This window comes from Carya illinoinensis, chromosome 13 (assembly GCF_018687715.1).
Source record: "Carya illinoinensis cultivar Pawnee chromosome 13, C.illinoinensisPawnee_v1, whole genome shotgun sequence".
Taxonomy (NCBI): domain Eukaryota; kingdom Viridiplantae; phylum Streptophyta; class Magnoliopsida; order Fagales; family Juglandaceae; genus Carya; species Carya illinoinensis.
In genome coordinates this window covers 454,984-482,469 of record NC_056764.1, presented here as the reverse complement: position 1 = coordinate 482,469, position 27,486 = coordinate 454,984, and the positions used below count along the sequence as shown (strand labels likewise).

Sequence of the window (27,486 nt, the reverse complement as noted above, 5' to 3'; positions counted from 1 at the left end):
TGACTAGGAATCAATTGATTATCTTCTTCATTTTGCACATGGAATTTCTCCGTACGTAACCCCTAAGGTTAATTAAACTTCTGGCTAGTGATCATCGCATATATCGGCCAGCTAGCACACAAGTGTTAGGAAGACTTGCAGTACTTGATCTTCACTATATACGTCCTTGAAAAATTGGTGAATTACAGTGTAAGTGAAGCTAATTAACATTGAATGTAGAAGGTAGTTAAGTAGAGTGAAAGAAGGCATAAATAAAGTAAATTTTTCATATGTCTTGAGCCATATAATTAAATAAGTAGATCAGCTAAATACCAGTTCATGAAGTGATGACCAGAGAATTCCCCAAGAGACTCAATTTCATAATTAATTTCACATCGAGGAGTCACAATCAAGTTCATTATCTGATGCAGGTTCATCTTCTTCTCGAAAGCAATCGATACCAAAAGCTCCGTGACCGACGCCAAAAGCCTTGACGTGGTCTTTTAAAGATCTCTTATGCTTAAAGTCCGACCCACAAATGCAATACCAAACCTTCCCACAGTTCTTCTCATGGGTTCTCCAATCACCTTTCACTGCAAATGCCTTGCCACATTTTCTGCACATGAAAGATTTGGTCCCATGCTTTCTCTTGTAATGTGTTTGGAGGGTTCTAAAATCTTTCAGAGGCCTCGCTCTTGGGTGCTCTATATTGTGCTTGCATCCTGGTGCACAGCAATAGCATGCGAGCCTTAGCATGGCTGTCGGCTGAGTTCCCTTCAGAGAGTGTGGTCCTTTCCTGTATTGAGATCCATGTCCCCACATATGCATCTGCAGTGCCAAGAAAAAAGCATGTTTACTGTTAGAGAGAGATAGAGCCCTGAAAATCACATGGGACAATCACTGCATCTAAAACCAGGTTTCAAACTTTGATGGCAAAGAGAGACCCGCACTTTTACCCAAAAAAACATATGCACTCACCACATCTTACAGTCTTGCTTCACTGATCACTTATTATCCATTTAGTTTCCCTAGTTATCTTAAATTTGAATTCGCCTCTCTTTCTTTCTTTCTTCCTTTTTTCAGATTTGAAGCCACCCTTTTTTCAAAATCTAGATTCGCCCCTTTTTTTTCCCTCTTCGTTCACCTAAAGATATTTGATCAGAAACTTATTGTGTTGGGTTAAATATAATATAATACCACTTATAAATTTCCACCATTAATGCTGTCAATCTAAAATCTCCAACCTGTCAAGGACCACAGAATAGTCGTAAAAGTAACAAGGCATGTGTTATCTGAATTTCCAAAGAACTATTTTTCTCTCACAATTGTGGACTGATTAGTAACATATCTATGAGACTTGGATACAGATATTTAGCCGACTTCTGTTTGGACGAAAAGTTATTGATTTACCGTACTTCTAGGCTGAAAATTGTTTAGGACTTTTCTTCTTTAAAGGAGACGGCCAATGCCATATGGTTTTAGTTGTCTCCTCCCAGCCCTCTTCGTGTAGTTGCATCTGATGAATCTCAGGTTTGTTTTAATCAGCATGCATAAGAGATGTCTTTTCAAAATTTTACTGCTACTTAACTACATTGAACAGACTGGAGGGTTCAGACTTCAGACTGTAAGCTCAGGATCTTGATCAAGAGGATCAGAACTTCTGAAGTATGCATATACTAGATCTTATAAATGCTATTTTCTTCTCTCACACTTGCAACTGCGTGCTGCATAATCTTCAAAGTGCCAAAGCAAGGCCGGGGAACATTTTCATGAACGGTAAAATAAAACAAAGAAAAGTACTGGATCAGCTAGTATATATGTGTGTTTACATGACATGATGACAGAAACATATATATATACACATATATATAACAAAATACGGGGAAAGCCTTAATCTAGCCCAAAGAAGGACAACAAGAACTCGTGAAGTGCTGAAAATAGAGAGGAAGGTGAGTGAATAAAAGGGAGAAGATCGAAGAAAGAAAAGCTAAGCCTTAGGGAATTTTGATTCATGCAATGGAGGCGTACCTGGAGATTATTGTATCTATTAAAGGTCTTGGAGCAAACTGGACAGGTGAACTGAGTAGGACCAATGAGAATCTGTGAAGGGGTTGGAATCCAGTACTGACTCTGGTTGGGTCTTTCCAAGGGGTATCCTGACATCACGCTAAGTACTCCTCCTTCCTTATCCGTCACATCTGCTGAAGGAGAGATCAACATAGAGCCCGAATGCGAACTAGGGCTAGGGAGGCCTATGTGTAGGGCTACGGCAAAAGTTTCATCTCCATCAACCTTGTTCTTGTCCTCTTCCTCTTCCATTGCACTACTTGAGGACTCGTGTTCTTCATGTCTGGTTTGGCTTAAGCTGTTTATTAGAGGAAGAGCTTCCTTCAGAGGAGGTGAGGGAGGTGATGAGGGAATAGAGGGTTGGTACTGAATGGAAGATCTGTTCTTTATGATGTTGTCTGAATAGGAATCAAAAAAAGGATAGGAATTCAAAGAGTAATAAGAAGGTAGAGAAGAAAAGTGAGGATGGAGATCAGGCATGAAATTGAGCCGTCCTGTGCAGAAATTGGAGTGGGGGTCTGTCATGGTTAAAGATTGGATAGGAAGAACGAAGAGGTGGATGTTTGGTACTTAGCAACCAGAGGAATATATAAATATTTATGTGTGAGAGAGAAAGGGTAGGGGTAATCTTATAGTAAAAGAGAAAAGCTGAAAGCAAGTAGAAAGTCAAGAAATTACCCCCTGGAGACCAAGAAGTTAAAGAACAAGGCGAGTAGATGAGAAAAGGAGAAAAGAGAGAAAAAGCCAATGCTATAGTACGTCAGAGATTAGACATTGCCCGTAGTCGCCTAAGAAAGGAGAGCTAGCCCGGGCGAACACACTCTCTCTCTCTCTCTCTCGCTCTCACTCTCTAGCAAAATGTAATTATAAATGTATATATATATTTCAGGCACCATCCGACATTTGCTTCAGTTGGCGGGTCTAGTGTTTCTAATACGTGCAAGCCCTCTTTTTCACTTGCCACCGTCAAATATAATTATATAAGTATCAAAGCGCAGTAGAGTAGATTTGGGATGTGAAATTATATATATATATATGTATGTGTGCATGTATGACAAACCTGCTCTATCTATTGCATGCCCATAAATCTCCTATAATTTCTGGCAGAAAGTACTCCTTCTACACCTCATATTGCCTGCCGATCGAGTAATGACTCCTTTTAAGTACACCTAGTTTGGCTACCGATCGATCGAGTATGTAACTTGAGTCATTTCTCTAAAAGCATGACGAATTCCCCTTGAAGCATAATCTCATATTATATATATATATATATATATATATATATATATCTATATATCTATATGATATGCATGCATGGACTTTCAATACTAATTACTGAACTTGTCTGCTTAGCAAAGTTAGCTTCACACTAGTTACTGTATTTTTCACTTTAAGATAGATACAATTTAAAAGTACATAAAACTTTGTACAGTAATTTAATTTCTTCTTCTATTAAATATTCCGATTTCCGAAATACTTGACAGAATGTACCGATCAGTGAACACCTTGCAGACAATGACACGTTCATGTTCATGTCGGCCAGCAGTGTCCATTCTAATTTCTTGAGGTTAAAAGTACTTCGCACTTAGTGAAAGACGGCACTCCAATCCGGAGAATCGATCATTCGACAGAAGTTTGCAGCTAGCTAGCATTGACGCGATTTGGACACGTGTAGCTGCTTATATCCATCAAAATCAAGAACGGCATGCATGTCGGTACGTACTATGGCGTGAAAGTGATTGGCAAATGTTAAGCTAGCTAGTGGCTGGAAAGAAGTACTAGTACTATCTGTAATATTAAAGCGAACCGTACAAACGTACTGGTACTGCAGCCACAGGACAGATGAAAAGCTATATGTTTCTGTTAATCATTAATTAAGATGGAAGTAGTAGTGATCATGACCAGATAAAACGGATTAGGATGATATATACTCGATCTCAAAGAATTTCAGAAACCTAGTCTTATCTTTTGATTATTCCTTACAGATCAGACAGAGATCATAAGCTAGCTAGCGCGCCCCGGCCTATTTAATCGGAAGAAGATGAAGGAGATCATGGATCGACTTCGAACGTACAATGAGGCCGCGGTCACAACGAAAATGGGACAAGTCACAAGATTACAGACAATTTGAATTATTTTGTCTTCTATATATCGCAAGGGAAAGAAAAAAAGTACTACATATTCAAAGTACCTAGCTAGTGCCGAGTCAAATTTCCGATGGCTGATCCCCACCACCTAGAAGTTGGGCATGCAATGATGTTCGTCCCTACTGTTGAATTTGAGATAGTCTAGAGTACTACTGTCGGATCCTTCGATTAATTGTTGAAAGAGTTCAAGGAATTTGGAAATCTAAGGATCACAAATGTGCGCAATATGCATGGGGTTGAGTTTTATCATGCCTGGGACCCTTTGTTTTTTGTTTTTTCCCCTTTCCCATTTAAATCTGCGGCCAAGAATGATTCAGATAAATGAATTTTCGTTCTGTATGTGTATCTCTGAGATAAATTCCCAAGTCTAACTAATTATAGTCATTTAAACAAGCTAGCTAATTTATATACTTGAACTCTAGGGAGTTGAAACTTTATGAATATCGGATGATCTCTTTACTATAAACCCAATATTCCAATTATCTAAAAGAAAACTTAATTACATAGTGATCATAACGAGCATCATTATTTAGGTTTGCTAAAATTAACCGTAATGATATTCGAGTCTGGACGTTGAGATCTAGCTAGCTTGAGATTAACGCTACAGCTTTGACCATCAACGTCCATGCTGAAAAAAAAAAAAAAAAAAAACACTACTAATTTTGGTTTTTCAAAGTAAATATTTTTTAGCTTATCTCGAAACCCAGTTGAGTAAAATTTAATAATTTATAATATATTAATAGTATTGTAGAAGAATTTTGGATGATGAGTTGAGTTGAGATGAGTTAAAAGTTAAAAGTTAAATAAAATATTATTTTTTAATATTATTATTATTTCAGGATTTGAAAAAGTTGAATTGTTTATTATATTTTTTATTGGAAGTTGAGAAAATTGAGAAAATTATAATGATTAAATGAGATGAGTTGAATTGAGTTGGGCTAGGCTTGATAACCAAACGCTATCTTAATGTTATGCTTGAAGATCACAAGGCATTTTAGCTAGTGTTATTTTATTGGAAAAAATGATATTTACAATCGTTAAGTGTATAAGTGTCGTATAATTTTGTTTGAAAAAATGAATAAATATGAGATCATATAAAAAAATATTAATTTTTTAATAATATATCATAGTTAATTTTTTAAACAAATGTACGGTATTTATACATTCTACGACTGTATGTAGCATATTTTTTGTGAAGGTAATGCAGTAGCTGATTTTTTTAGCAAAGAGTGGTGCTGAGGGTTTGAATTCTGTTTGATCTAGAGATCAGATGTTGTCCAGTCTTTTAAGAGGTCTCATTCACATGGACAAATTGGGCCTTCCTTATTTAAGGGTTTCGTAGGGTTTGTGCTTGGTAAGTTATTTTCTATTTATTTTGTTTATATTCTCCATATTTGCTTGCTTGCTTTTTCTTACAGGTTGTCCTGTCTTCGGTTAATTTTGTGTTAGGCTTTTGTCTTTTGTCTTGACATTGTATTTGAATGATTTGGTTATTAAGGTTTTTTTATGTTTGGGTTTTGGTCTTTTTCTATATTTTCCAAGTGTCAATTTATAACCACGGTTGTCCTCCGTTACAAGTGAAGGTTTTTCAATAAAATTGGAATATCATTTTTTTTTAAAGAATGTATGTAGCATTCTCTTTAACCGACTCACCTATATATTGCTAGCTTTTACTTACGCATGCAGCTAGGTGCACTACAACAAATAATAATTTTTCCCGGAGGGTGTGTGGTCGGAAAGGTATGACTTACATGAGAAAAGATCTTTATTCACCAATTTCAGTCGTAGGAGTCTCGTGTCATAAAATTGGTGAAATAAATTATCTTTTTCCATCAAAATCCCAACTCTTAGAAAGAAAGAAAGAAATGAAAAAAAAAAAATCCCAGTGACTTAAACGATTGAGAAAGGCTTCCAAGTTCTTCACAAATAAGCCATCATTTTGGATTTCCTCGTGAGAAGATGGGTAAGGAAGAAATCAAATGGCATTGATTTACCATGAAAGACCGATGCCTAGTTTATGTTTATAATCAAATAGGGGGAAGGATATTTGGTAGAGTGCTTTACATTCAGTCGACATTGGAAGCTCCAGCCGAGTCTTTTGGGGTTGAACGTGGTGGACACTGGCCTTGGGATTGATTTCAGATCGTGGACACCGACTCTTTGCTTGCTGCGAAAGTATCTCCACCAAGCCCTAATTTCCTCAACCCACAAGCATTGATTAGGGGATTGATTTTATGAAATGGGCGAAATTAACAAAGGTTTCATAAAAATTTAGGAGAAATCGTTTGATCAAAACATAATTTTTACCATAAAAATCATATTTCACAAAGAGAATTATGTTCCCTGTTCCCATCGTCACCTTCATCCTAATTCATTCTCTCATTTTACATTGAACGTGTAATATGTGGGGATTATTTGTGGCGGCAACTTATGTTCATCGCAAAAGGGTTGTTTTCCCACCAAAACTCAATTGTCAATCGTATGCGATGTTGTTGCAACAACCTTAATCATTTTCCATGCACAAACTTATAAATTTGTGTGATCAACCAAGTATTTTCCACCATAATTTGCCTTGGGAAAAGGCCATATTTGTTGTAGTGCATATATATATATAGAGAAATTCTATTTGCAGTCTCTAAGTAGGGAATATATGTATAGGCCATTTATTAAAGAAAAAAAAAATCATTTTAAAAGTAATAGTTTAGTAATTTTAAAAAGTTTTAAAGATAAAATTGTTCATGCATGCATCGCAATCCTTAAATGGGGACTGTACATAGCATTGTTCACATATATATATACATACACATTATTTTCCATCTCACTTCTCAGAACGTACAATTTATGTGCTACCTGCAGTAATTACATGCATGCAGTGGATGACTCATTAATTAAGTATGGATCTAAGTCCATATTAATAAATAATTACTGGTTTTGCCTTAATTTACAATATATACTAATTATTAATTAATTATTGAAGTCATAAGATAATATTTTTTGCTCTTAATTAAAAGTCTCGAGAGAGTTGTACTATTCCCTTTTGACAAGAGCCCAAGCTTATACTTTAATGTTTCCAAGGCTGCACGAGTATATGCTTGAAAACTGAGCATGCATGAGGGTTTTCATGAGTGATCTCCACCACCGGCCAAGACAAGTTTTAAAATTTCCAAACAAGTTTGCCTCCTTAATGCATCATGGAACCCCACGAAGCCCCGACCAAAGTTACTTCAATTTTTACTTTCGATGTGTTTCTCATGTACTTTTATACCTAAACTACTAAAACTAATGGCATGTCAACGTACATTAACAGAAGTCATGATCATCTGGTTTTCCTGCTCCTCATGGTTAATTATAAATTCGATATATATAAATTAAATCTGCATCCTTAGTTCCCCTGTAAAGTAATGTTTAAAAAGTTAAAAAATGCAACCATTACTATGATTAAAAACAATTCCTTTTTAGGATGAGTGATGAATTGTGAACAACTGATCACCATATATGGCAGCTAGTGACCGCGTATATATACTTATATATATATATATATATATATATATATATATATTACTAGTTGAGGACTAACGTGCGATGCACGTTTGCTTCGTTGTATTGTTAACCTGTTTAGTTAAGTTACAAAAATTTGTCAGCAAAAATATTACAGTATACAGATATAAACAACAAAATGAGTTATGGATTTGTTTTTTTGTCTAGTTGTCATTCAAGCTCAGGTCCATATTGGACAGGATCGATGGAGATAACATTGAAGTTTTTGTGTCTTTGTTGGTTGAATATTTCTGGGTCTACAGCAAGTTGAATCATCCACTGATTTTCTGAAGCTTCTGATGCCATTTTTTGTATAAATGGTAAATGTTCCTGTGTAGTAAATATTTAGTGAGATTAGATAATTAATAAATGTAAAAATAATTTATATATAATTTTATTTGAAATTTTTGTTAAAAAGAATAAAGTTACCTCTCCAGTTTGATTCATGAAATCAATGGCTGAATGACCCAATGCTTTTTCTGCAAGTTCACCAAACATAACAGCTGCTAATTTTCCTGTCCCGTCGTCAACTTCAACATATGCTCGACAACTGTAAATAATAAAAGTATTATTTTTTGTTAGTATTGGTAAAATTAATATGTGAATAATTTTGAAATGATTTGTTAATTATTGAAGTTAAAAAAATGTGTACCGTGGTTCAGCAACACTTTGATGTTTGCAGTGATAACAGAGAAAACTTTCATTATGGTCATGCCCAGTTCCTTTGTTACAATTGATGCATGACATATAGAAGAAGATTTGGCGCAAATTTATGATATTTATCTTTGCCTTGATCCAGAATTTTGCTTTCTATATTATATTAAGAACAATATTTTATTTAATGAGAAGGAATATAAATATAAATATGATGTTAAGAAAAATAATTTACCTCCATTGGTTGCAAACTTTTTAGTAATGCAGCAACATCACAATTTTTTGTTATTTGTCGAATACCAACTGACGATAAAGATGTAGATGGGTATTTTAACGATTTTGCAATTATGACTTCAAGTCTTGAATCATTGATTGCAATCCTTAAAAAAAGAAAAAAATAAATTATAATTGGAACATTTTTAATAGATGTGTTAATAAAAAATAGTGTAATTAATATGAATTACCATCTTTGCAGTGGTTTTGCTTCAGGGATAAGAGGATTGATTGTAAATGCACTTGCTGGTCGAGATGAAAGAGATAGTCCTGTTTCATTAATATAAATAATTATTAATTAAAAAATATAAGATTTAAAATAAGAATTAAGAACTTGAATTATTAGAATTACCATTGTAAGAACGAACTTTGAGCTTTGTTGCAAGTAGAATTGGTTTTGTTTCGATTATTTCAGAAATTTTTTTGCATTCATCTTGAACAAAACGACCCCACATAGTCAACGAGATAGGATTGAAGCTACGTGATATGAAAGGAGAAAATTAAAAAGAATTTATAAAAGAATTTTAAAAAATTAAAAAGGGGGAAAAAATTTACCTTTGATCTATAACATAGATCTCTTGAAGAGTAGCTGGTCCATTTGTTAATGTTATTTCTTTTGGAGGTTTGATGTGAAGAGCAACTGCTAAGAGATCTGATTAAAAATATTGAAATTATTAGTTGTTTAGGAAAAAAAAAATTAAAAAATGATAATAATTTACCTATTTCTGCAATTGAATCCTTATAAGCATCCAACTCGTTAATGGGAATGAGGTTGTACTTTGGTATTTCTACTTGTTGTTCATTTTCTGGTATCTCTTCGATGATTGTTTTTGCATTTATAATCCATTGGTATTGATGCGACTCAGTTTGATATTTAGGATCCAGTAGCTTGACATATGCGTTTATAATATAATAGGATCGAAACATCTGTAGAGAGTCTTCTCTTGAATCAATATCATTTCCAAATATTGTTGCTTGCAGACGATTTCCCTATATTATATAAGAAAGTATAGGTTGTTAGTTTTTATAATAAGTAAGGAATTTGTTTTTAAAAAAAAGTAAAAAAATTTTACAAGTAAATGTAATTACATAGAATGTGTAAGATATGTTATATAAAGTATATATATATATATAGGTATATTTGTAGAATAAATTGTAAGTAAAGAAAAAAATATTGTACCTGTTCATCTACCAACATTAGATTTTGGTATTTTACTGATGAGTGTTGCCCAATTCGTTTGGGGGATTTTTCAACCACGAGCATTTTGATTTTCCAGTCCCTTGTCTTTGGAGTAATATCTTTAATTGATGTATAAGTGATCCGCATTTTGAAAACTGATAAGACAAAAAGAAATGAAGTCAATATATATAAGGAAAGAAATGGAATTAATTAAACTGTAAAATAAAAACTAATAGAAAACTTATATGTATTAATTAGTTAACAAGAATAAATTAATAGAATATTGAAAATATAAAAAAAAAAAAATTGTAGGAAATTTCTAATTTATTTATAGCAGTTAAAATTAAATATAAAAAAATAAAATTTGTTACCTGTGTAACATCAATCAGAGGAGGCCAATGTTAATAAGTCTGTGTAGACAATATTTTTTGTGCAGTTTTTTTCTGGTTCATCAGTTGAGATTGGTCATATCAAAATCTTGATTGCAGAAATAGTCTTAGCTCTTGATAAAGCTACATATAATTGTCCATGTGAGAAAACTGGATGTGGCAAGTATATCCCAACAAAATCTAATGTCTGTCCTTGTGACTTGTTTATACTCATTGCAAAACTTAGTTTAACAGGGAATTGAGTTCGTTTGAATGGGAAACCACTGTTTTCATCAGGATTTGGTAAAAATGGAATTCTTGGAATAAAAACCTTTTTGCCACTATGATGACCAACTGCAATTTCTGCATGAATAACGTTACGATCAAAATTACGACAGATTAGTCGTGTTCCATTGCATAGTCCTTCTGAAGGATTGATGTTTCTCAATAACATGATTGGACAATTTTGTTTCAACAATAATTCATGTGGAGGAAGTCCATTCGGTGTTAAAGTGTGTAAGAAATCTTCCATGACTGCTTGTTCAGATGCGTCGATTGTTTCATCAAAACTGTAATATTGTTTTAACTCTCCAGGAAATCTTTGAATCAATAAAGTGTTTATTTCATCAACATAACTGTTTTTTGGTGTCAATATAGCTAGATTCATCATGCTTGAAATATTTGCTGAATAATCAGAAATATTATGAAAAACAGTATCCACCAAATGATCCAAAGAAGCAGCATCATTTTCATATGGAATTAACATGACTGCAGAAATTCTGACGTGTTCATTAATTGTGGTTGGTGGTAACCCATTCCCTAAATCCAATATGTATTTTGAAAACTCTGGATCTAATCTTGCACACATATTTTCAGTCAAACGAATTTTTGTCAATTTTGGCCATAGGTAGGAAGAAACTAAGCTAGCATCAATCTGTTGTTGTCTTGTTCCTTTTGGGACCACAGGTAGAATCTGACGAAAATCTCCACCAAATACAATAACTTTTCCACCAAAAGATAATTCTGAATCATTAATGTCCTTTAGCATTTTATCCAATGCTTCTATAAATTCTTTTCTTGACATAGGAGCTTCATCCCATATGATCAACTTTACTTTTTGTAGTAATCTTGCAAGTCCACTTTGTTTGCTGACACTACATGTGAGATTTTTGTTGGTATCTAGTGGAATTTTGAATCGTGAATGTGCAGTTCGACCTCCAGGTAAGATTGATGCAGCTACACCAGATGAAGCAGTTGCAAGAGCAATTAATTGCTTTGTTCTTATTGTAGCAAGGAGTGCTTTGTATAAAAATGTTTTTCTTGTTCCACCAGGACCATCAATAAAGAATATGGCAGCTTCATTTGACAAAACTTTTTGTAAGATAGAATTATAAGCATTTTGTTGTTCGCAATTAAGCAGTGTTGATGCATGAAGATCTTCTTTTGGAATTGGAACAGCTAATTCATCATCAATTTCTCTAAACAAAAACTCATCTTGATCAAAATCAATGTTTTGGTCGATGAGATGGAACGAATTGATGTTTCTACCCATTGATTCAAATATTGTGGAGATAGAGCGTAAAGTTTCAGTTCTAACAGTTGATGAAGAACTTTCAACTAATTGAAAATCAGCAGACATATCTTGTTCAAAGCACTCCCAAAGATCTCTTGGATTTGTAGGATTACAGTAAACCAAAATTGTTGCAAATAGTCTTCTTAAACTGAAAGGCATTTGGTAAAGAGAGGCTTCATATAAGCATTCTTCTAAACTGTCATCTCTCTGTAATAAACCATACATAGTTGCAGCTTCACGAAATGTGGGGGCCAAGATACCATTTACAGTTTTGAGATGATCAAATGATAAAGGACCTCTTATATGATTTAATAACATCCGCAGATAATACCTTTCTCCTTCAAAAGGATTTGCTGTAACAATTCGACCTATCACAACTTGTTTTTTCCGAATAGTCCACATCTTGTATTGTTGGCTCCAAACATAAAATTCAGGAAATTCTTTATACAACAATTTTCTGGCATTCTGATCAACTTGATTTGTTGCGAAAAATTCAGTTAGCATTGATTTTGCTGAAAAGTCAGAGTTCATCACATTTGTTAAGTTTTCATGTGCACGGAAAGTAACCTGGTGTTGATTTTCAAGATGTAAATGTAAGCTATAGACTGCTGGATGAACCTCATTGATAATAAACCCAAATATTCTCCATACAGCCTCTGGTGGAGCAATCCATCGAGCTGATTGAAATCGCTCAATTTCATCAATCTGTTGAGTGCTTTGTTCAGAAACCAGATTAAAGGCAACACGATCATGACCTTTATAAATGTATTTGTAGAGATATTTGACAGCTTTTATTGTAGAACATATCTCAACATTAATATGGCAGTCAAACATTGCAAGTAAATAAGGGTTATATGGAACAACCCAACGATTATCTAAATCATGTCCTCTGATTTTGGCTGTTCTTCCATTGTTGCAGCGTTTATATATTGGGAAGCAATCATTTCCAACAACAGTGTTTGAGACAAACTGTTTTGGGTAATTATTTTTGCAACAACTATTTTTTTTCATGCATACATTTGTTGGATTTAGAACTCCACACGGGCGATGCATCATATGCTTAACAACAGCTGTATAGAGATGTAAGTTGTTGTCTTTGTCAGGTAATTCAGCAGATACGATCTCATCAAAAGATTCTGGTGCATATAATTTCCAATCTTGACGCAATATAATTAGGAAATGGGCATGTGGAAGTCCTCTTTTTTGGTGTTCAATAGCATATACATATGCTGAGATTTTTCCAAATATTTCTCGTTTGAATAGTTGATACTTCAGATCCTCTAATTTTGCTCTAAAGATTCGAGCAATTAAGTCAGGTCGATTTTGGGTTTCCTCATGTGGTAACAATTGAGTTGAGATCTCTTTCCAGTTTGGATTGCATGTCATTGTCAAAAAAATATCTGGTTTGCCATATCGTTGAACTAAAGTCATTGCTTCTAAATATCTTTTTTGCATATCTCTTGGGCCTCCAATAAAAGATGAAGGCAAAATTATACGTTTGCCAATTCTTGAAGCGCTTGTTTCTCCAAGATTAATGCTATCAACAATGCCTTGATATAATTCAGATCGAATATGTTGTTGATTGCAACGAAAATAATCTAACCTTGAAGTCTCTATCTTGACATACATGTCAACAACAAATTGTTGAAGAAGTCGGCCAGAAATTAGAAGAATAGATTTCAGATTTTCTCTGATTTGTAACTTGTAACAGTAATATTCACGGCAAGAAACAATGGGATCTTTTCTCTTTTTCTTTAAAACTACAAAAGTAATAAAAAATTATTTAGAAAAATACATACCAAATATATTAATAATAAGTTGTATAAAAAAGATAGCATAGAAAATTTAACCTTGTTGTTCTCTTCTGAGTAATTCTTCTGCTGATGTTGATTGATGAGGATCAATTAATTGAGTTGTGCAATTATTGGTAGATACAGATGCAGTTCTTTTGTTAATTCTTTGTATGCCTTGGTGCCATCCAATATCTCCGAGAGGAAACAGTAAAGGATATTGAAGCGGATCATAGCATCCAAAATAATATTGAACTAAATGACTCCCGCCAATATGGTTAAATACGAAAATATCACGAGGTGTTAAATGTTCTGAATCATCATTTTCAACCCAAATAGCTGCAACTTCTGATGATGTTGGGGCATTAAACACCCGTTGATCTAAACCAGGATCTGATTTTATACAGATTTTTTGATATTCCAAATTTGGTAAATCACCAATAGATCGAAAAAATGTTGAATATGGATTTACACGAAGGAGATCCATAAGTTGGGCAATAATAGAAGGATCCATTCTGATTGAGTCAACAATGCGATTCTCAAATTCATGTTCAATGTCATAGAAATATAGCTGCAAATTAGAAGGTTGACCATCTGAAGGAATCAAATCAGGGAGATAGTGATAAATTTGACCTTGAGCTCGAAATGTATATATTCCTCTGTTTCTTCGACATAAATTTCTGTCAAATTTAACTCCAAAAGATGTGAAAGCAAATTTGTTGTTGTACGTTCGAACATATGTTCGAAATTGTGTAGATTCAGCAGTATTTGAAACAAACAAATTATAGAGTTGATCTGGAACATCATTTGTAACCAAAGAGATTGATCCGTCAGCACAGCAGAAACTGTTTGTTTCATGAAAGAATCTTTTTGCTTTGCAATGCTTACAATGTGGCACATTTGGTAAATAATTTGCTTCAACTGGAACATTTTGTAATATTTGTCTATGTACAACATTATGACGACGTAATGTACCTATTGAGTTGGGGTAAAGCAAAAACAAATATAAGAAATTTCATTAGAAATAATTAAATAATTTTTTTGAATCAATATTTTAAATATAAATAAGAATAAAATATAATGTTATTAAATAATTGATTTTATTTTTAGTTCTTACCCAAAGTATGTGTTCGCAGATTTTTTTGAGGACTTGATTGTGATTGATCAACAGGAAGAGCCTATTTTACACAAAAAATAATTATTGAAAGAGAGTAAATAAATAAAATATATGATGGGAAAAAATAAAAGTTACTAAACCTGATGGACTATAAGTTGTTCAGAAAGTTGACTTGTCTCTGTTGGTGTATTTGTTGATTTTCCTCTCGACAAATTTACAGAAGAACTTGAGCCAGTAGAATAACTGTATGAAATATTTAATTGTGTAGATTCTTCTGAATGTTTACCAAGGATATGAACATCTGGACATATGCTATGCTCTTCTGAGGAGGTCATTCCAAGAATGTTAAAATTACGGCGAGAAATTCTGGACCTCTTTCCATGACATTGTTGAATATTAGAGTGTTCAATATTGCTAATAGGTTGGAGATGATCATCTGATGTATCATCGATTGATGTAATCATTTGATCAATATCAGATGACATTGAATCTTGAAAATCAATCATACTTCTTTTTGAAACTTGTTTCTGAGCATGTCTTTTTGTTGTTCTTTGTTGCAATTGATCTTTTTTGTTTTGTAGAAGATCTTTAGACGACATTTTTTTTGTTGATTGTTTTTGAAGCCGAATTTTATTTAATTATTTCCTGAAGTAAAGATTTTGGAATTAAATAATAAAATTTTATCATTCAATATGTTAATAAAGTAAATTATAAGTTCAAAATTTTAAATTGACATAAAATAAAAAGTACATAAAGCAATAATTACAATCTAATGTAAAATATTTAAACAACGATGCAATTTAATTTTCTCAAAAAGTTTATTGATTGGAACAGAAAAGAAAGTATAATAAATATATTTATTTATATTATATACTTTATTGAATAAAACATTACTTGCTAAATAAAGATATAGTTTTAAGCATGGATTGAACAAATGAAATAATTTGTAATATATAAGGGAAAAAAATACTTACAATTTCTTTAGCTAGCAGGATATTTGTTGACTTCAGATCTTTTACTTGAAAATGTAATCCCTATTTTTAAAAAAGAAAAATGTATGTTATTTTTAAGAAGAAATATTTTTTTTTTTTAATTTTTAAAGAGATGAAAATGTTTTAATTTGTTGCAATTAATTTTGATGAGAGATATCATAATAATTATTTGTAAACACAAAAATAATACAATTGATAAACGAAATTGTAAGAACTTGATGTTTAGTTGATATGCAATAGTAAGAATACTCATTTGTTATTATAATATCAAATTTAAAATGTTAATAACATTCAAATGTTTTTTTAAGAGTTTCTTTTGGAATTTTTAATTAATGAATTATATAAAAGAAGTGATAAAAATTTATATTATATATTAAGTTTGTATTTATTTTAATTTTTTTAATTCATACATTTATTTTAAATGGTTAAATTTATTTAAAATAAAATCTACACAGTTTAAATCAGAATTAACATAAATAATACATTAGAATTTATTTAATAAGAATATATTTTTTAAAAAATCTAAAGTAATGTAAATTTCATTTATAGAAATGAAACCACTAAAATAAATGTGATAAATTTTATTTGAAATTTAATCAAACTTTTTAAGCAAAAAAATTAACATTTTATTGTTACAATCAAAATAATAAATTTTTGTAAATAAATTTTTTATATTTTTCTAAAGATATAGTTCTAAGCATGAATTGAATAAAGTAAAGAATTTGTAGTATATAAGGAAAAAAAATACTTACAATTTCTTTAGCTAGCACGATATTTGTTAACTTCAGATCTTTTACTTGAAAATGTAATACCTATTTTCAAAAACAAATATTTTTATTTAAAATTTTTAAAGAGATGAAAAAGTTTTAATTTGTTGCAATTAATTTTGATGACGGATACAACTGATAAAATTCAAATGTTTTTTTAAGAATTTATTTTGAAAATTTTAATTAATGAATTATATAAAACAAGGGATAAAAATTTATATTATATATTAAGTTTGTATTTAATTTAATTTTTTTAATTCATACATTTATTTTAAATGGTTAAATTTAATAAAAATAAAATCTAAACAGTTTAAATCAGAAATAATATAAAATTATAATGTTTTATTTTGCAAATATTTACAGTTACAGAATTGATCCTAAAATTTTTTTTTGAATTTATAGCTATAAATTTTATAGTTTGATAAATTCAAATTTATATAGAAATCAATGTCTAAATATGGTATTATTTTTAAAATCACTATAGAATTTTTAATGTCTAAATATGGTATATACATATTTAATTTTTGTATATACAATGATTTTACATAAAAGAAAGATATACCAATACGTAATAAATTTGTTATATTTTTAAAAATTTCATAGCATTTGTTTATTAAAAAATAAAATTCAAAATATAATAAATAGATTTTTGCAATATTTTAGCAAAAGGTAAAATAAAAAATATTTAAGAGTAATGTGATTTGAATTTTGATTTTTTTATTGACAAGAAAGCCCTTATTTTTTACAACAAATAGTACATTAGATTTTTTTTATTTTTTTTTTATTTTGAAGAAATATGTACAATTAAATATGTAATTTGACAAAAAATAAATATTTAATATTCATAAAACAAATGAACACTTACAAATTTCTTACCAAAGGATTATAATGCGATCTGAATTTTGATCGTCTTGTTGACAAGATAGCTCCTATTTTTGACAACAAATAATATATTAGAATTTTTTTAATAAGAATATATTTGTTTAAAGATGTAAAATTTATTTATACAAATGAAATCACCAAAACAAAGTAATTTAATAACTTTAGATACATCAAAGTAAAACTAAAACGTAAACTGCCGTAATTGCCAAATAAAGTAAAGGGTAAAATGGAAAAAAAACATTGGACGGAAAAAAAAAAAAAAAAGGTGAAAAAAAGATCTACTGTTCCTAACACTGTACATCGCGGATTCGCGCTTATATTATCACTATAGATAGATATAGATATAGATAAGATTTATATATTATATATTTGTATATTACATTATATATATTATATAAAATGAGAATTTCAATATTATATTTGTTGCCGATATAATATATTATTAGATGAATTTTAATCCTTTTTATGACAAAATAGCCACTATTTTTAACAACAAAAAATACAAGAAATTAAAACTAAGAAAAGAAGAAGACGTTATTAGTTGAAAGAAGAATATTAATTTTTAAAAAATTAAAGCATATATTTTTTTCTATTATTATATTTTTAAATAATATAAACAAATTTAGTCATTATTTTTATTGTTATGTATTTATATATTTTTTCTTTCTTTGAATTTGTTTTTTAACAAAATATAACATATCTTTAAAAATTTGAACAATTTATTCCTAACTTGAATCAATTTTGTTTTATTTTATTTTTTTACAGCAATTTATTTTTTTTTCCTAAATAATTTTGTTGGTTGTTGATGTGTATTTTTAATAAATATGTATATTTTAATTTGTTTTGTTCTTATTTTTTATTTTTTTGTGTACAAAAATAAAATGATAACTTGTCATTTGCTGGTATGAATTTTTTATATATTTTAAAATCTATTTTTCTTAAGTTACATGTAAATTTTTTACTCTATTTTATATTACTCAATACAATTGACCATATTTAAGCTAATCAATGTTAATATTTATATAAATTGACCATATTGACTATTTTTATTGATTATTGGCATATATAAAAATGAAATGTTATGTTCTTATTTATTATTCAATTTTATATGTATATTAAATTATATTTGTATTTTTAGCTACATCTACAATTTTTTTTCTTTATATTACTTAATATCATTGTTTTATTATATGTAAGACTTTTAGATTGGGTTTATTCATGTTTCAAAGATTTTTTAAATATTGAAATAAATGACTACTTTAATAATTGATTACATCTTTGTTGAAACAAATAAAAAGTAAAACATAAAGAAGACAAAAATAGCACTACAATTAGAAATGAAAAGCATGAAAAGATTTAGTTACCCATTCTGCAAGTAAATTTAGTTTTATAAATTTAAACATCCTTGTAGTTTTCTATTCTTGTTCTTTTATTTTGAGTTTATTTGTACATCAATCATAAAGTTGAAAATTAATCCAAAAGAACCAATATTCAAACTCTATTTTATATAAATTAACCATATTGACTATTTTTACGGATTATTGACATATATATAAATGAAATGTTATGTTCTTATTTATTATTCAATTTTATATGTATATTAAATTATATTTGTATTTTTAGCTACATCTACAATTTTTTTTTCTTTATATTACTCAATATCATTGTTTTATTATGTGTAAGAGTTTTAGATTAGGTTTATTTATGTTTCAAAGATTTTTTGAATATTAATAAAAATGACTACTCTAATAATTGACTATATCTGTGTTAAAATAAATAAAAAGTAAAAAATAAAAAAGACAAAAATAGCACTACAATTGAAAAAGGAAAGCATGAATAAATTTAGTCACCCATTTTACAAGTAAATTTAGTTTTATAAATTTAGTTCATATTTAGTTTTATAACTATTCTTTTAAAAAGTCAAAAGAATAAGGGAAAACAATTTTACTTAATAGCAAAATGTACAAAATGAAGAAAGTAAATATGAAATCAATCTTATATTAATATATAGGTGGTCGAAATGATGAAGAAAAAAATCAGAATCTGATAAAAAAAAAAATTGACAAATTTGAGAGAATAACAGAAAAGTAATATTATAAAAGTATTTAAATTAGATTTTCCATAAAATTTTCTTTAATTTACCAAAAGAAGACATTATCCAAATTTCTTTTTGGAAAATTTTACTTATTTTTTTAAAACCTCTAACATTTCATTCATTATTCTTTATCTATTTTACTCTATTATTGTTTTATTATTAATTTTTTACCTCTATTTATAAATTTAAGAACTCAATATTTTTTCTTATTTTTTAAAATGTTACTTTACTGAATATTTAAAAAAAAAATTAGATATGATAAATTTTTTATATTTCCATAAATATTTAAAATATTTTTAAAATTATAATAAATATGTGTATAATAAAAACTGTAGATAATTATAAGTAAATAAATATAATAAAAATTTTAAATGATTATAAGAACATTTACATTACGTTTCCCATAAATTTACATTTATGGGAAATAAAAAAAGGCAAACAAATTAGTTAAGTTATCTAATAAAAAGGAAAAAAAAAAGGCAAAGAAAAAAATTTTTTGACAGAATAACAAAAAAGTAATTGTATAAGAACATTTACATTAAGTTTCCCATAAATTTCTTTATAATTTACCTAGAAACGAGATTTCGTAAAAGTTTTATAACTTTCACCAAATTTTACTTATTTTTTAAAAAACTGTAACATTTTATTCTGTATTCTTTATCTATTATATTAAAATAATATTTTTCTAATTTTTTTATTTATTATTTTTAACTTATATGTACAAATTTAACAACTCAATATTTTTTCCTATTTTTTGAATTGTTATTTTAGTGAATATTTTAAATAAAAAATTAAATAAATTTTTGTGGGTATGATAATATTTTTATAATTATATTCTTTATATTTCCATAATTATTTAATTTATTTTTAAAATTATTGTTTAAAACAATCATAAATATGACTATGATAAAAAGTGTAGATAATTGGAAGTAAATAAATATAATACAAATTTTAAATGATTAGAAGAAAATATTTAAAAAAATAATATTTAAAATTAATTTTATAGCAACATATAAGTGGTGTAAATGATGGGAAAAAAAAATGAAAATCTAACAAAAAGCAAAACAGACAAGTTTGAAAAAATGACAAAAAAGTAATCTTATAAAGGCATTCATATTAATTTTTCCATAAAATTATGTATAATTTAGCTAAAAATGATATTTTAGAAAATTATTATCCAAATTTTTCTCATTTTTCAAAAACCTCTAATATCTCATTCTCTATTATTTCTCTATTATATTAAAATAATATTTCTATATTATTTTTTATTAATTATTTTTTTCTTATATTTACAAATTTAACCATTCAATATATTTTTTTATTTTTTTAATTATTACTCTAATGAATATTTTAAACAAAAATTTAAATAATTGTTTTGTAGGTATGATAATATTTTTATAAATAATTTTTTTATTTCCATAACTATTTAAATTATTATTTAAAATTATATTAAATATGACTATGATTAAAAGTGTAGATAGTTGAAAGTAAATGAATATAATAAAAAGTTTAAATGATTATAAATGTATAAATATTTATATAATATAACTATAAATATATAAATATATAAATATTTATATATATATTGATATATTCATCCGTGTATAGATAGAGATACAAATATACAAATATAGATATAAATATATATAAGTAAATAAACGTAACCCTTAAACCGGTAGTAAACAAATGATAAGAGGGGTAGAAAAGTAAATTTGATCCTAACCCTAGACACCCATATATAACCATCTTTAACTCTTAACCCTTTTCATTTCACCCCTACAACTTTCAGCCGTCCCCTCTCCCTCTCATTTCGGCCCCCTACCATTTGAGCTTCCTCTCTCTCTCTCTCTCTCTCTCTCTCTCTCTCTCTCTCTCTCTCTCTCTCTCTCTCTCTCTCTCTCTCTCTCTCTGTTTTCATTTTCTTGTTTGATCTTTGTTTTTATTTTATTTTTCTTTTAATCTCTTGCAGTTTTGTCCGCATTACTCATCTCTTGCATTTATTTGATTTTTTTTTGGTGCATTTAGATCTAGAATGTTCTTTACGGGAATTTTTTTTCTCTCAGTTTTTATCTTCTTGTTTGATCTTTGTTTCTACTTTCTTTTTCTTTTAATCTCCTGTAGTTTCGTCTGAACTACTCATCTCTTGCGTTTATTATATTTTTTTTTTGTTCATCTTTTGTGCATTTAGATCTAGAATATTTTTTACGGGAATTTTTTTTTTCTAAACTTTCAGATCTGAACCGTTTATTTCATTTATTTGTTATTGATTTTTTATACGTTTCAATGAAGAATGTTTTTGACAGTTTTTCAAATTTTGTTCTGTTTTTACTTTAAGATCTGAACAAATTTTTTTTTTTTGGTTGAGTTTCCTTCTCGTTTTTTTGTTCTTGTTTTTGTCTCTTGCCTTATTTTGTTCTTCCGTTCTCTTATTTTGTTGTTTGATGTTTGGAATTTTCAGATCTGTACAACAACTTATTGTTTTGCAAATGATGTATGTAACGTGCGGATCCTCCATGCACAATAACAACTTATTGTTATTTTTTTATGCATATTTTTGAATTTTTCTGTTGGATTTGTTATTTGTTAGTTCTTCCTCTCGTGGTGGCTCAGATCCGCTGCCTATGACCGCGCTTAGCAGCCGACTACCACGGCGGAAGGTGAAATATTTTTCGTTTGTGTATTATTTCACCATTGTGTATTAACGTACTCTGTTTGGGTTTTAATTTTTTTTTATCTGAACGATATTTTCGGTTTGTTGGTTGGATCTGTTGTTTTTGGTTGAAGGAAGTTTTTGTTTTTCCTGATGGATATTTCTAGGTTTTTCCGTTGAATATGTTGTTTGTTGGGTCTTCCTAATATCGCAGTTCACATCGGCTGATAATGGCCAGTCGGCAGCCCACGACCATGCCGGAAGGTGAAATTTTTTTCATTTGTTCATTATTTTCGTGTATTGATGTAAATTATTAGTATAGATAGATATTTTTCACATCTAGACGAAAATTTTCAACTGGATAGTTTTTTTTTTCAAAAATTTTGGAACTCGGTTTTGTGTTTTCACTCTTAACTGCTGTTTTTTTTTTTGTGTTCTTAGGACGTACGAACAAATTTGAAGATTAAATTTCAGAAGATCCAATTTGTATGAGGGATTTAATTGTTTTGTTGGGTTTACTCTATGTAAATAAAGATGTAAATATGCAAATATAGTAAATATGCAAATATAGTTTTATCTTTCCATTTTTTTTGGCTGTAATACACATGCATATCATGTAATTACATAATATAAGAAATAGATTCATACAATACAATTAATTTTTACAATACTGAGGAAAACAAATAAAACGTACCTACAATGCTGAGTGAGAGAGCAGAACGTAGTAGAGAGCCACAAGACGGAAATGAAAAAAATTCTGATATTTAAACTACAGTTGGATTCAAATTGTCAGATTAAGAGATAAGTATTAATGGTAAAAAGACAATAACATAAAGTGGGCAAAGTAAAACGATACTGAAGACAAAGTAAAACGATACTGAACACAATGAACTGAACAACAAAAATAAGGGCAAAATCGGAAAAATAATAAAGCAAACTAATCTGTCGGTGGGAGGCAGAAAGACAAAAATAACTGTCGGTGGAATGAAAGTAAAATGTAAACTGCGGTAATTTCCAAATAAAGTAAAGGATAAAATTGAAAAAATTTTTTTTACTGTTCTTAACACTGTAGCAAGCGGATTGCCGCTTATATAATCACTATAGATATGTATGTACATAGTCCCATGCAAGAAAGCTAGCTCATCTTTCTGCAGTGCTCGCGCCTCATCGATCGCATGTTCATCTCCGCATGGCCGACACAAACTCGCTCGATCCTAATCCATAAATCTCCTACCATTCTGACAAGGGGCCGGACATGAGCTAGCTCAATTCAGTAATTGATGATATATTACAACTCACATATCAACATGCGTAGATTAGATATCGGTACTCATCTGTATATCAATTATTCCTGATCATATGTCTTTGATCAATTAATTTTATATACAGTCACTTTTATATAATCTTTTATGTATTTTAATAATATAATTGATTGTGTATTAAAAAAATTAATTTAACTAATTATATTAATAGAATATATAAAAAAATAGGTAAAAATAACTTAAAAAAACATTACTTATATGAGAATGAAACAGCTTGTAACACCACCAACGGTACTAATAATCACGTAACATCACTGATATGACAGATCGACATGTTTTGGAGGCCGTACCTAATGTTTGATTTTTAAATGTTTTTAAAATTTTTATAGTCATTAAGTAGTGCTGGTGTTATGCAAGTGTTACCCAATTAGTTACTAATTATATATTAATGTTGAATAAGTAGTACTTTTGATCGTGAATTTATGACTGGCCACTTCGATACAAACTTGTCAGAGATCTGCAACCGTGTCATCATCAATCGGTTAAATAAATTAGTAGGAGTACTGTAGAACCAGAGACTTTTATTTTTTGTAAAAGGGCCAATTGATTTGTTCCCCAAAATATCGTGATTGGCCAAGAGGTCGGCATGATGAGAATAACTCCCAGTGTACAAAGTATCCAAAAAATGATCATGATATTATCACAAGTTGCTGTTAGTAGGAAATAACTCATGTGAGGGTGGCAGGTCTTGATCATGAAATTCATGGATACCTGCATGCAATGTTAATAGATTCATTATTGGAACTCGCTGTTCACATACAAGTATGACGCTGTGATTGCGAAAGGATTGCTCATTTATCTGTCTCTTGCTAACTGGATGAAAGGGATTGATGGGCGCGCATATCTGTGATTAATGGGTTATGTTACCCACTCAACACTATCCGCAGAAGCTTCATGAAAACCCTAACTTGGATATATATAAATATATTTGAGTAAAATGGAATTTTACAATATAATCTGACTTCCGATAGAGTTAAGTTGTTTTTTTAAAGGCCGCTGAAGTAGTTGAGTATCTTTCCGCAGAGCTGTCTGTCGACTGCACTCTGGAAAACCTTCAATACTGATGATCATGCATCATTTTTTCTCAAAAGACCAGATGATCATCTAGTTAGCCTATTACTTAAGTCATGAAGGTTTCTGTACGGAAGCAAAAGTTTCAAGCATTAATACAAAAGTAACATTAATAGAGATCGACAGTGGAAGCTGTTACTTCTCAAAGAGTATTAATGGATCAGCACAGAGCAGGTCTACCACGACATGAACCATATACTGTCTGATTAATTACACAATAATTAAGCAGTTTTTTCAGGATTAGCAAACAAAAAGATTTTACCAGCTGGGGAATTGATCAGTTTGCCAAAGGAGCATTTAATCAAGGGATATATACATATTATATGGTCAAGAAAGCAACTTCTCACTGCTGCATGTAAAGACTATAGTACTCTCCAAAAAACATCACCTTTAAATTTGAACATGATGGACAGTGACCGCAGTCTTGAAAACCAGCGTATACACAGCAAGTATCCTAATTCTAGGGTTAGCGGATGGATACTACTGTCGCACAAAATGGACCTTTCAACCATCACCATTAATGCAAAGATGATAGAGACAGCTTCCTCATGGGGTGCAAAGACACTGGAGCACTTTGTTACCACTTTAAGTTTTAAGCATGGAGACATCATACAAACTACTGTAACTAGCAGCAAATAACAATAATAATATTAAAGCAAAGATGGAAAGCAAATGTAGGAAAGGGTTCCAGCAAACTCCCACTGCTAGTGCATGCATTACGCTCACGTGGCACTGAGTATGTTAACAACAACATTTGGGAAAACGACTTGAGCTTAATTTGCATGCATTATGCATCTCATTTGATGCATTACATGCTTGGTTGCAGCAAAAGTAATCAGCACAAAGGCCATCATTATTTTCAACTCAAAAAGCAAATGGATTAATAAAGCCATTGAGCAAAATATACAGGAATGTTAATTTTCTTTTAACTATAAAGCCACGAGCAGGCAAATCCCGCAAATCCAGTGCGAAATGGACATTCTCTGTAGAGAGCTGATGATCATGAACCAAATTCAAATAACAAACGCTAAAAAACAAGCCATCGTGCCTTAAATTGAATGGTCAATAGTGGCAATTAATTGGCCACATGCACAACCCATCACTCTGATATCAATAGATCGATACATTATCTACTCTTTTTTTATTTAATTTATCCATGAAGATATAGCTAGCCAGCAGAGAATACTAAACTAAGACTCCTTTGTCTGCAATATGACATTTGCGAAGTGATTCCCTGCGAGTCCAAATTTCCATTCATTTCTTTCTTTGACGTGAAGTAGTAGTCACCTCATCACTAATTAATATAAATTATTTATTCATTTGGAAACCAATGACAGCACGAGCAAGGAGAAGCTAGCGTTATATATGCCAGGAAGGAATTGGTGCAGGTGCTTGCTAGCTACGATCGAGCTAGCATAAGAGGAATTATTCCAAGAAGGCCGGTTGCCTAGCTATCTAGCCAGCTTCGTGAACATGTTCTGTCTGGCCGACGTTAACACCCCCTTTGGATAAAGTAACTGTTTTATCATTTAATTGTTATAATTTTTTTAAATTTTTATATAAAATATAATAAATAATTTAATTATTTTAAATTTTAACACAATAATATAATATTAAAAAATAATATTATGATAATATTTTATTTAATTTTTAACTTTCATCTCAATTCATCTCATTTCAATTTATTATATAAACATGATTTCTTTTATTTTTACAGATGAGATGAGATTAGTTAGAATAAAAGTTAAAAATTAAATAAAATATTGTTATAATATATTTATTTAATATTATTTTTATTTTAAAATTTAAAAAAATTAAATTATTTATATTATTTTATATAAAAATTTAAAAATTTTAGAATAATGATATAAAATAAAATAAGATAAAAATTTTTATAAAACCAAACAAGTCTTACATTAATTAGGAAAGCATATATACAGTAACGTATGTGGCTGCTGCAAGCCAGCACATAAAATTAAGCCCGGGCCAGGGTTTCGACTTTCGAGAAAGACACCATTATACAGAAGACTACAAAAGAATACAAACAATATTGGAGGGACTACTACTGTAGCTGCAGTATTTGATCTGGAAGAAGTTGGCTTCAACTTCTCTACATGTGTAAATGAATAAATGAATGGAAAAACAACCTTTTCGTCTGATCAATTCATTGACCTTTATATCCCCATCCAAAATTGTGAAAAGGTTGGGAGGAAGAAAAAAAATAAATAAAAAAGGAAGTACAAGAGGATGATTGAAATCGTCTACTATAGGAAGGAGTTAAAGAAAACGAACCTCAGAAAACGACAATTCTCGTCCAATTTTTCATCCCTATTTTTATTCTTTTAACTCAAAATTATATTTTCTCAAATTTTATTCATATTTTAAAAACCTCTTATATCTCATTCTCCATCCCTATTTCTATTATATTAAATAATATTTCTCTATTTTTTTATTACATTTTTCTCTCTCTTCCATTTATAATTTTAACTACTAACTCTTTTATTTTATTATCTTTTTTTCAAATATGAGAAATTCTTACATTTCCTAGATTGTAGATTTGAAACTCACAGCAAAAGAAACTTTATGGAAGTGAAAAATAACCGAAAGGAATGTGTGTGACCATGAGAAGCAAAGAAGGAAAAAGCCTTTACCACCATTTTTCATCATTAAACAGATAAGAAAAAACAGTAGAGCAGATTTATATACACATTAAGTCTAAAATTTTGTAAAAATTATACAGGTGCCTTTAAGATTTTGAAGCCAAAATGTTCAGTTACAGAAGCAAGAAACACTCACATCTGGCGCCGATAGAAACATAGGAACTAGAAAACCACAACAGGAACGTCGATAGAAATACAAGAGGCAGAAAACCATAACAGTAACACCAAAATCAACACAGGAACCAATCAAGAGGAAAAAAAAAATTCCAAATACATGCAAGAATGAGAAACCAAAAATCTAAATGCAAAAATAATAAATCGGGGCAATATTTGAGATGATTCACCTTTGATTTAGGTGAAGA

General features: G+C 29.8%; 3 protein-coding genes and 1 long non-coding RNA gene across 4 annotated transcripts; 1 reads left to right on the top strand and 3 right to left on the bottom strand.

Moving 5' to 3' along the window:
• Positions 1-226: 226 nt before the first annotated feature.
• LOC122291384 (zinc finger protein WIP2-like) lies at positions 227-2,869 on the bottom strand. Its single transcript, XM_043099078.1, has 2 exons — positions 2,008-2,869; positions 227-807 (listed from the first exon to the last, which is right to left on the bottom strand). The coding sequence occupies exons 1-2, from the start codon at positions 2,569-2,571 to the stop codon at positions 370-372; spliced, it is 1,002 nt and encodes a 333-aa protein (XP_042955012.1). The 5' UTR covers positions 2,572-2,869; the 3' UTR covers positions 227-369.
• A 5,032-nt stretch (positions 2,870-7,901) lies between these two features.
• On the bottom strand, positions 7,902-9,984 carry LOC122292114 (replication protein A 70 kDa DNA-binding subunit D-like). Its single transcript, XM_043100339.1, has 7 exons — positions 9,838-9,984; positions 9,377-9,647; positions 9,213-9,309; positions 9,010-9,134; positions 8,849-8,927; positions 8,160-8,280; positions 7,902-8,060 (listed from the first exon to the last, which is right to left on the bottom strand). The coding sequence occupies exons 1-7, from the start codon at positions 9,982-9,984 to the stop codon at positions 7,902-7,904; spliced, it is 999 nt and encodes a 332-aa protein (XP_042956273.1).
• Positions 9,985-10,302: 318 nt separating this feature from the next.
• LOC122292113 lies at positions 10,303-15,170 on the bottom strand. The gene is made up of 3 exons (XM_043100337.1): positions 14,826-15,170; positions 13,629-14,139; positions 10,303-13,538 (listed from the first exon to the last, which is right to left on the bottom strand). The coding sequence occupies exons 1-3, from the start codon at positions 15,168-15,170 to the stop codon at positions 10,303-10,305; spliced, it is 4,092 nt and encodes a 1,363-aa protein (XP_042956271.1).
• Positions 15,171-21,026: 5,856 nt separating this feature from the next.
• LOC122292634 lies at positions 21,027-22,739 on the top strand. The gene is made up of 2 exons (XR_006236980.1): positions 21,027-22,335; positions 22,513-22,739. It is a non-coding gene; the product is annotated as an uncharacterized LOC122292634 (long non-coding RNA).
• The last annotated feature ends 4,747 nt before the right edge of the window (positions 22,740-27,486 follow it).

Coding starts and splice junctions, on each gene's coding strand:
- LOC122291384 (XM_043099078.1), bottom strand. CDS start 2,571: ATGACAGACCCCCACTCCAATTTCTGCACAGGACGGCTCAATTTCATG. Junction 808..2,007: donor ATAGATACAATAATCTCCAG/GTACGCCTCCAT, acceptor TTGGCACTGCAG/ATGCATATGTGGGGACATGG.
- LOC122292114 (XM_043100339.1), bottom strand. CDS start 9,984: ATGCGGATCACTTATACATCAATTAAAGATATTACTCCAAAGACAAGG. Junction 9,310..9,376: donor GGATTCAATTGCAGAAATAG/GTAAATTATTAT, acceptor ATTTTTAATCAG/ATCTCTTAGCAGTTGCTCTT. Junction 8,281..8,848: donor GCAAAACCACTGCAAAGATG/GTAATTCATATT, acceptor TATTATTTACAG/TTGTCGAGCATATGTTGAAG.
- LOC122292113 (XM_043100337.1), bottom strand. CDS start 15,170: ATGTCATCTGATATTGATCAAATGATTACATCAATCGATGATACATCA. Junction 14,140..14,825: donor AACAACTTATAGTCCATCAG/GTTTAGTAACTT, acceptor TCTAATTTGCAG/CTATATTTCTATGACATTGA. Junction 13,539..13,628: donor ACTCAGAAGAGAACAACAAG/GTTAAATTTTCT, acceptor TTACTTTTGTAG/TTTTAAAGAAAAAGAGAAAA.